Source organism: Podarcis bocagei, assembly GCF_964188305.1.
Source record: "Podarcis bocagei genome assembly, chromosome: 2".
Taxonomy (NCBI): domain Eukaryota; kingdom Metazoa; phylum Chordata; class Lepidosauria; order Squamata; family Lacertidae; genus Podarcis; species Podarcis bocagei.
The window spans coordinates 51571821-51582417 of record NC_138126.1 but is presented as its reverse complement, the minus strand read 5'-3'; the positions used below and the strand labels follow the sequence as shown (position 1 = coordinate 51582417).

Here is a 10597-nt window from a genome sequence, read left to right as displayed (position 1 = left end):
CAGTTCACTTGCTGAGAGGCAAATTCACAGCATGAAGATTAGGCATGACCACATCAACATATGCAAATATAACCTTCTTCAGGTTATATCCTTATTTCCTGTTTTTCTTGTTTAAATAGAAGGCCCATCACAACACAGAATTTTGGCATCTTTGCCACATCACCACAATCTCAAAATGGCTATATGAACCTGACTTTTAAATATATATTTTTAAAAGGTGACATTTGGATCAAGGAATGGTATGCAACCCAGTTTACTCAGAATAGACCCATTGTAATTAATGGACCTCTCTTAGCCATGTTCATTAATTTCAGTGGGTCTACTTTTGAGTGAAATTTTGTTGAATACCACCCAAGTGGAGTATCATTTATATCCTAAAAGGAACAAGAGATTTTGCCAGCCAAAGTAGAATTTGAATGTGGCTGATTTGGCAAAATAAAATAATTGCATGGGTTTTCATATGAATTTAATCTTATACCATAAGAAAAACAGATAATTTCCCACTCAAAAATGGATCAAGCCTTTTCCTCAAAATAATTATAGTTTATTTATTTTTGCATAATGTTTGAATCTCCAACTATAAATAAAAAAAGGTTTAGAAAGAAGTTACAAAATTGAATTTAATGGATAAGAATAGTACAGAGTTTCTCACATGTGACATCAATTCCCAGCTTTTCTTCCCTTTCCTTAGTTGAAGTAAGATCTTGATGTTGACCCTATATCCAAGCTTGGACATGCGTCACTTGTGGGTGTCCTCTTCCTCAGAATCTAAAATAAAAATAAAAATATCAAAATCATGTATGATTAGAATTAGAGGCCCAAACTCGTTAAACATCGTATTATATGCATAACCTTGCACTATGGATATTTCAGGTGCCTTACAGAAACAGCAAGCCAAACTCATGACAATCGCAGACACCAGTGCCATGCTTAAAGCTCAATGGTTTACCTTTTATTATATTTTTCATCTAATCCAACAAAACAGAGGCACCCTTGCAAAACCATTCAGTTTGGGCACAACAGTCATCATACAATCTGAGCCGCATTTTCTATCCATATGGAACCCAAAAAATGGATAGATGAAAAAGACGGAAAGCAGCCACAATTAATGTATATGACGCGATGTACAAAGAGAAAAACAGATTATTATTTTTAAAAATGAAAACAATAAAATAAAGAGAAGCCATGCACGAGCTGCTCCATGGGCCAGGAAATCCTACATAGAAAGCCATAGAATTCTTAAGAAGCACCACAATGTCCGAATAGCTCCATCTTCCTTAATAAGGCACATAGAAGCAAAGGGCTTAGCAGTGCTGATGTTTTGACCAGGCCAGTTCCTCCCTGGACAAAGCTCATCCTTTTATGGGAAGTGTGAAGCAAGACCACCAACATAAATGGTGAGATTGGGGGGTGGGAAGGATCTCATTTCATTGGCTCCTGTTGTACAAGGAAATAATTAAGAAATCAAGTATCAGGAAAGCCATTACTAATAGGTGGTGGAGGAGATGGAGAACTCTGCTCCTTCACATGCTGCTGGATTCCAGCCCCTATCTGCACCCCAGTCAGTATCGTCAATGGTCAGGGATGATACGGGGATTATTGTACAACAAATCGGGAGGGCTATTGCTCCTTCCATGCCTGCCTTTCTATAAGGAATATCCTTAGCACTATACTTGAATTAACCCCAGCCCAATACCAGTAACACAATATTATATTCTTATTTAAGTGTGTTTGTGTGTAGGGGGAGAAGACATAGCAGAGGTACCCAGGGCTCCTGTTTGAGATAGTCATATGTGAGCTTGTCAAACACACTCAGCTGCTGCTCAGCCTCCAAACAACATTAAATACAATAATGAGACTAATAGGATCTCTTAAATTCTGTTTCTGTTTGTTTAGCTTCTTCTTATTTGATTATTTTGCTATATTACTGTGCATATTGTGGGGTGTTTTTTTTCAATTGTAACCCACTTCAAACATACAATAGCCTAGAAATACTGGTGACAGAAATCACACAAATAACCACAATCACAAAGTGTCGGCATGGGAAAAGAGGGTGTGTGCCTTGATACAAATGATGTCTCAGGAGAATCCTGTAACTCTTCACCCAACCACTCACAGTAGTAATGGCTTTTCTGTTGAGAGGTGGAGATGTAGAAATTACATTTTCCCAGTGAAGAAATACTGCATTTTGGAGTGTTGGAGAAATGCAATATCTCCAACACTCCAAAAGGAGTAACAATTGCAAATTGATTGTGTGGTGTGTGTGTGTGTGTGTGTGTGTGTGTGTGTGTGTGTGTGTGTGTGAACTAACAATATTGTCTGGAAACACCCAATGTGTGAAGGCTCAAGCATGATGTTTAGTCAACATGAATAATAATTTAGGTGATCTAAAGCTTTTTCATGTGATTGTATCAACTAACCTCTCTCATGACTGAACACAGCAGGGAATATAGGGCCCAGAGCCCATTGGGCATTAATTGCTGTTGTCAAAATCCACTGACATCATGCAGTCCCAGTCAAAGCATGGATTAGTACATAAGAAAACTACACAGTTTCCCACTGTCAGATCATGCTTGAATAAGTTACAGGCACAGATTAGAAATTATTAGGGTGCAATGGTAAGCACACTTAATTGGGAAGTCCTGTTGACTGCAGTGCAACTGATGTTTGAGTAGACATGTATAGGATTGCACTGTTAGTTAACTAAAGCAAAGAGAAATACATTTTCTCAGTTTACATTGTTAAGGCATGCATTCTCTATACTCAAACTGGCAAGCATGTACACACTAGTATTGTAGCAGACAGGGAATTGCCTTTTACACTGGAGGAATTTCAAGGCTTATCTTCCAAAGGGGAACTGAAACCTTGCTGCGATGTTTAGCTGGTGATATATCATGAAGTTGAAACCCATATATCACCCAGCCCTACTGTTCGCCTCTACATAGTTCAGACATTGTGATATATCGGTATATCACAATGTTTACCTGGTGATATTTTGCATTGTTGAAAGCCAGACATCGCCCAGCCCTGGTGCACAAGGACTGGGTTGCAACCTTCTAAACTGACCACTCCAGTCCTCAAACCTGCTTTCTCAACATCTCTAGATGGTCCTGAGTATTACATGGCTTTTCAAGCAGCAAGCCTCACCATAAACTCTTCTGAATTCTAGCCAATCTCCTCTTTCTTACATAACATTCACAGGCAGCACTCACACCTGTTCCCTGTTGTGAGATGGATTGTCAATAACTACAGGTATAGCTCACACATCTCATCAGGTGAAGAGAGAGGATGATACAAGGTTCCTTATTCAGACATTAACAGCTAATATTCAAGTCCCTTTTACTTTCGCGGTTTCCCACACCCTCAATTCTACTTGGAAACATTATTATTTCTCTCTTAACTATAAAGTGGAGCATTGTTAAGACATTCTAGGCACATGCAGGGCAGAAAATACCCCTGCATAGTTACTTGCAGTACAGATATAACAAATAGTTGTAAGTTAAAAAATGAACATGCCCAGCATTTTTAAAAAGCAACATTTAAAAACATCACATTTTTTTGGCGTAGACAACACATGGCATACAGGCCAGTTAAAATTTCCAAAGTATTTTTGTGTCATGTAGGTAATTTTCATAATAGACAGAATCACAGCTTTTCTTCTGAAAACATTTCTTTTTTACCCCTAATTGATGTAATGACAAATGTAGTGGCACAAAATGTTCCAAGAAATCAAATTTTTCTTTGTTCAGTTGTGCATTCTAAGCCAATGTGTTATGAATTTTCCAGCCGTCAGCTCATGTGTTTACCATATTCAAGTTCAGCATATCCACTATGTCATTTTTGTATCCATCAGGCTGGTGTAATAGCAGGGGGCAAGATGCTAAATTCTACGCAGCAATGCTAACTTTATTGCATATAATTCAAAAGCTTGCACCTCTGCACCCACAAACACAGAGGAGAGAGAGAGACAGAGATCCGGTGCTTCCATTGTTGTAACTACAAGATGAAGGGCAGACAATCAGTGCTTAAAATAAATTAAATAAATGAGGGTTGAATAGAATGCCTGTGAATAGCAGATGCTGAATACATAACTGGAAACACTGTTGTCTTCATTCCCTGCTTGTGAACTTTCTGAAGTCGTCATTGAAAATAAGATGTTAAACTAGATGAACCTTTGGACTCATCCAGTAAGGCTCTTCCTGTTTTCTTATAAACACATGCATGGTTCATATCCTGCAAATCCTTGGTATTCAAGTGGCCTCAGCATAATGTATGACTTTCCCTATATGCAGCCACATTTTAAAAGGTCCACAAAATGTGCTGTGACATTTGTGTACTTTCAGTAGAAACCTGAATGCTCAAGTGTTACTGTTCTAGGTTTGTTTTGAAAGTAAGATTTAACAGTGGCCATTTCAAATTTCACAATCTAGGGCTGCACCAAGAAGCCTGTGCTCTTTCTATACAGTCAGTTCTTCTGCAACTTCATGATCTCTAACGATCCAGGAACAAAATACCAGCTGCATCCAGTAGCTAAACTGAGATGTGTCACAAAACTTTCACACTGCGTTGTATCTTGATTCACAAGTGACTCAAGTTTACCTAATGGAAAACATTCCTTTATCTATTAGTTTTTGCCATTAAAGACCTAATTCCTGATGATTCCTTGAGAAGAAGTATAAGTTGGATAGCTGATAAGATGCTATATATTTATATTTGTCTCATAAACGAGAAAGACATAATTTGGATCTGCTTATTCTGCTAGTGTGATCTAACAGCACAGTTACCCAAATTCTTGTGAACTGTTTTTGGACTAACTTAAGAGTATTGGGCCTCCATGAACCTATCACTTGTAATCATTTGGTTGGCAAAATATACATACAGCACTCAGCACCATTTTTAGAACATGAAACTAGATAGGCTGAAATTGGTAATCTTTTAGGCCCTGAAGCTAAAACACCATCAACAAAACACATACAGGGCAGATATCCTTCCATTCCCATCTTAATCACTCTTTACCCAAAAGGCTGTTGAAGATGGCCCTCATCACCTGTGGACAGAGGAACTTGTTACTTTTCAGCTTCCTCTAGATATGGCTGGTTGTGTTTTGTGTAGGGTAGGGTTTTTTTTTTAATACCTCTGCCAGTCTGGCTTTTTCTGGACCTACAGTTCTGCACTCTTGCTTGCCACTTGGATCTACCATTGTTAGCTAATAGATTGATGCCGTTGTTGTTGTTGTTGTTATTATTATTATTATTATTATTATTATTATTATTATTATTATTATTAAATGACACATTACAGATTTTTTTGTACCTTCTGTTGCCATTGTTTTTGGAGATAGTTGAGACAAGCACTTGTAGCAGCATCTTTGGGTGTTTTGGTTCAGTGCAACAACAGTTCAGAAAGCAACTTTCTGAAATCCCCCAGAGCATTCCCCATGAGATCCCAGCCAGCTACATCTCCATTTCAATTTGCATAGAGGCAGTGGGACAACATCATGAGAAAGATGAGAATGAAATATTATGCTGGCTGCAGGGCCTAATCTGTCCAACTGACTGCTTATTTGGTATTTGGTGATGGAGGGAGAATGGATACCAGTAACTTGATTGCAGTAGAATTCAGCATGAGACAAAAAACTAAAGAAGTAATAGCTGACAAATCTTCTGCTCTGGAAGGGCAGAGGGACATTCATCACTGATGCTCTGGAATTGTGTCAGTGCTGTAGTGATCTTCTTCAAGTAATAAAGCAGCGATCCCTTATTTTAGATTCAGACATGAAGTTCATTACCACTATCAGTTCAAGACTGGAATTACTAATATATGCTATCTGAAGCTATCATTTTTGAGTGTTCAGACACAGGTTCTTTTGCTTGGAACACATCAATGCACTTCTACTGACTCCCTTTAGGATTGAATTCAAACTCTTGATTTTGACTTAAGTACACAACTGAAATGTACTGTACAGTGGTGCCTCGCAAGACGAAAAGAATCCGTTCTGTGATTCTCTTCGTCTAGCAGTTTTTTCGTCTTGCGAAGCAAGCCCATTGACGGATTAGCGGATTAGCGCTATTAGCGGCTTTTAGCGGCTTATCTGCTGATCAGATCAGCTGATAAGCGGCTTAGCGGCTTAGAAAAGGGGGGGGGGAGGGAAAAAACCAGCAGGAACTCGCAAGACATTTTCGTCTTGCGAAGCAAGCCCATAGGAAATTCGTTTTGCGAAGCACCTCCAAAACGGAAAACTCTTTCGTCTAGCGAGTTTTCCGTCTTGTGAGGCATTCATCTTGCGGGGCACCACTGTATAAGAATGCTGTGGCCCATATACCCTGTCCATGATCTCTTGCTGAGCTCCATGCCATATTCATTCATCCATCTATGTGAAAGGGCAAATCATAACATACTTTTTTTAAAAAAACCCAATTGTGGGCTGGGGAAACAAATACATTTAGAATTCTAAGATACAATTCAAGGGCTGTCTTCCAGATCTCTGGTGGTTCAGGCTATACAGAACTACACATCCAGTAAGCCACCTCTCCCATCAGCAAAATGTAACAGGATTCAGGTTACATTAAAATGGGCAGAAGTCCTTCTCACTTTAAATGAGAATGAGCTCAATTTCTTAACATCAAGCAAGACTCACTGGGCTCAAAAATACCAGCTGCAGAAGGCAGGATTAGGACTTGGAGCATGAATGGCATCCTCATTCATAGTAACTGAGACTATTTTACTCAGTGATCATGAGCCCAGTCAAGGCTGCTCCTTTGCTATTAAATAGATACAAGAAGCAACACTACTGATAAATTTAGATAAGAGGCTGAATTGTAGTCAGTGTCTGAACCTACAGTGATTTCTCCAGTCCAATATACTTTGATTTTGTTGGAATTTTTGTGTCATGAATCTTGCCACCACTGTTACCATTTAACCATTCCTTTCCCAAGTTGACAGCTTTTTCCACCCCAAACATATACAATAGCATATACTCAAAGTTCTGTACCTAGAATTATCAAGCAAGCCGATTGCTGTTTTTTTATTTAGATTTCCTCCTCATCCTTTACCATAAGATTCATGGGTGTGAAATGGATCAACAGAATGGTGCACTAAATTTTTTGACTAAAAATAACAACAAAAAAGTTCAATTCATTGAGTTCAATGTGGCAAAAAAACATGAGATCTGCCAAGGGCACCCATTGAAGGATTTACTCATTGGACTTGGTGGAGACAGCAAGGGGACACAGAGTTATTTTAGTGCTCCCAGTTAAGGATCCCTGGTCACAGATTCCTTAAGTCAGTGTCTGAAGCTGCAAAGAATGGAATTAAAGAGCGGTGCTATCTTGTGATATTTTTAGAATTTTAGCAACACACTGGGTTTTCCACAAATTTTTCAAGCACAAAAATGTTTTATTTTGTCTTCTCTTGAATATATACAATCTCTTGGGAGTGAGGAGTTAGTGCCACTGACTTGTCAGCTTACAAGGGGCACGGCTATACAACAGGCAATACCAACAAACCGAAGGTTTCAGTGCAAGCCAAGGGGGGTAGGAATAGTGAGAACAAGATTTTCCATATTTTGCTCATAAAGCATACAGACATGAATCTAAAATAAAGTCTCAAACAAATGAAATATACATGTTACAGAGAGCAGAAATCTCTTACTACAGCATGTATTTTGCCCAGGCAGATGACTCTGCACCATGTTCTACAAAATTCAATTCTAACTGAATTGATGGAATAATATAAACTAAATGGAACCAACAAAACGTTTCAGACAGTTCTTAATGCTCAAAGTACAATAGAACTATACAATTCACAGATCGGCAGCGCAAAACAGCTCCGACTCTTCAGCAGGTAGTTCAAAAATGTCATTGCCATAAAGAGAGAATGTGAGTGCAGTGTGCCTTCAACTTTTCTGTTGCAAAGCTTTTTATTTTAAAATGTGTGCCATTATGCTTGTCCTAGTTTTTTTTTTTTAAATTTCAAGTAAATAGAGACTTACCAATCTGCAAATCAATCTTAGTAGTTACCTTGTGCCTTTATACTGAGAGGTGAAGGTGCAAAGTCTATGTACAAGTGAACCCAATGAAAGAAAGCTCAAGTCAAAAAAAGAAAGAGGTGCCCATTCTATCTACAGTACAAACGGAGTGAAAAATGACAAAATAAATTCAAATGTGGTCAAACACCAACACTACTAAATAAGTAGGGTGGATAATAATAAAGAAAGCTTCACATTTAATTCCACTTCAGTGAAAATACTGTAAGCACTTCAAATATGGTTCTGAACTACGACTGCTGTTGGAATAAAGGCAATGGCATGCAAGTAAAGTTCTGTACTTACATACTTTTTTTAAATAGTAACTTTGGGATGGGCTCTCCTATAACCAATATTTTGATTAGTTCATTTCACAAATGAAACATGCATGGATTGAATTTAAATTACATAATTTGTTCAGAATATTTTTTGTTTTTTGCTTTTGCGGCTAAATGAGAAAAAGAGGGAGGGAAGGAGAGAAAAGGGGGAGGGAGAGAAAAGCATCTTAAACTGCTTGCCAAATTTGCTATTTCATATTAAAACAGAAGTTTTCACTTGCAACAGCTTTTCCAGAAAGATTGCATAACAAAGTGAATTGCACTGCCCAAAGCTATTACCTGCACACATATATACAACTTAAGTTCAAGCTCTTGTAAATGCTCCTATTGAAAAAGAAAGCTACTCATGTTATTACTCTTCATTAAAATGAAACGTCTTCCATCAGTAACTCACTCTGTAAACATTTAAGCCACCCTTTTTCTTTTTTAAACTCACCCTTTAACCACCAGTTAAAATAAAAGCATTTACAGGAGAAAAATGGAACAAAACTGGGCAAGAGTTTCAAATGTAAACCTTCAACATTTTTTCCAATATATTTATATTTATATATATTTTTGCAAATTAAAAAAAAATTAACCTCACACAAGCAGATTGTAAATAAAATACACTTTTCAATTATTCTTATTATTTACATCTTTCCAGCGAGAACTGAAAAGCTTGAATTCAAGGCACTAATACTCCTGCAGGATTAATACAGTTGTCTTAACCATCAATTCAAGTACATTAACGCTGAAGTTTGCGGTTTCAAACACCAGAGCACAAAATAAAGTGATCTTCGGCAAGGAAGGAGAAGCAAATATTGCCATAACCACAAACGAATCGGTGTGAAAACATTTCACAGTGATTGCTTGATTCAGTGTATGGATGGTGTGCACGCTAGCAGGCCTGAACCGAATGCTGGCAGGTCAACACACCCCGTGCATAGGCTCAAACGCGCCACCCTGGCGATGTGGGAAAGCACCGTCAGCTATCGAAAGGCGGCCGAGCTAAGTTATTCTCATGTTAGAGCCTGGCGGGCTGACCACAGGTTGCTGCAGCGGCACTGGAAACAGCTGCAAGCCGTTTTTGCCCAGAGGTGGGAATGGAGCAACGCTCTGGCCTCCTACAATCCCAGGCTGTGTGGCTGGGCCCAACCACTGCACTCCAAAAACGGATGTAGGAAAAACTCCTCCATATTGACAAAGAGGCATCACATAAGGTTTTACTGTGCCAGAAAGGGTAGTACCTGGCATAGGCACTGGCAGGGATGGTGAAACTCCAGGAGTTAATGCAGCTGGCACTGGGCAAGAGACTGGAACAATTGTCTTTTCCCCCACTCCTGTTCTGACTGAATTAACCTACAAAAACAAACATAAAAAGCAACAGCTATTACGCTTGTACCCTCCTAGCTGAGCAGTGAGACATCATCGCTTTATGGCAGTTTATCATTTCAAACTCAACAGTTGCATCACACTCGGCTACTCTGTTCTGAGGGGACGTCCTGGTTCTGCGCCCTCCAGTGGAGGAGATTGTAGATTGTGAATGGGGCAATAAATGCAGAAACTTGGCCAGTTGCTTTAACATACACACACACCCTCTAGGTTTTCATAGACATAATGACTTCAGGGGAAATCCTCTGAACTGTCTACATTCCACATGAAATTTAGGCAATGTGGCGGTCTGCAAAATACCTGCATTATTTCTCCGTCAGTATATAAGAGCTGATAATCAATCATTGCTTTCCTTAAAACAATAACAACCCACCCACCCAAGTCCCACACCTATCTCCTTTCAACACAATCTGGAGAACAGTGTTGCTGTATTGGCTGTAAGCAGCATATAGCCAAATCTGGGGAAAAACCACCCAAAACTGTTGTCCACAATATATTCATGTGTAGGTAGAAAAAATATATGTACCAGTTAACTCCCTTCCGTGCTTTCAGCCACCCCATAACATCTTTTCACTGGCTCTCCAGAGAATTCTTTGAACACACACACAGAGCTCTTGGGACTATATAGCTCAGCTCCACAGCTCTGAAAATATCTAGACAATGCAGAACTGGATGAGAGAAAGGGCTTTCTTTTCTAAACACTGAGAACAGCTGACTTCCTGAGAATTATGAGCTTAAATATAGTCCAAATGCCACAAAAGCAATTATTGTACAAGAGATCTGTCTGGTTCCCCCATGGATTTGGTTAGCAGGTTTTAATTTCACATATAATTTACAACTTCTGGCAGTGATTTCATTAAGTCAG

At 38.9% G+C, this 10597-nt stretch overlaps 1 protein-coding gene across 13 annotated transcripts in view; it reads right to left on the bottom strand.

Moving 5' to 3' along the window:
* Window positions 1–522: 522 nt before the first annotated feature.
* The window catches only part of WNK2 (WNK lysine deficient protein kinase 2), a 108768-nt gene continuing 98693 nt past the window's right edge, over window positions 523–10597 (bottom strand). For 9 of the 13 annotated variants that reach the window (XM_081185204.1, XM_081185205.1, XM_081185206.1 and 6 more), the window contains one exon: window positions 7375–9699. In XM_081185204.1, coding sequence (XP_081041330.1) covers window positions 9349–9699 — 351 coding nt within the window. In that variant the 3' untranslated portion in view covers window positions 7375–9348. Of the gene's footprint in view, window positions 769–7374; window positions 9700–10597 lie in introns of those variants that run through there. The other 4 variants (XR_014005588.1, XM_081185197.1, XM_081185207.1 and 1 more) reach the window with 3 other exon arrangements.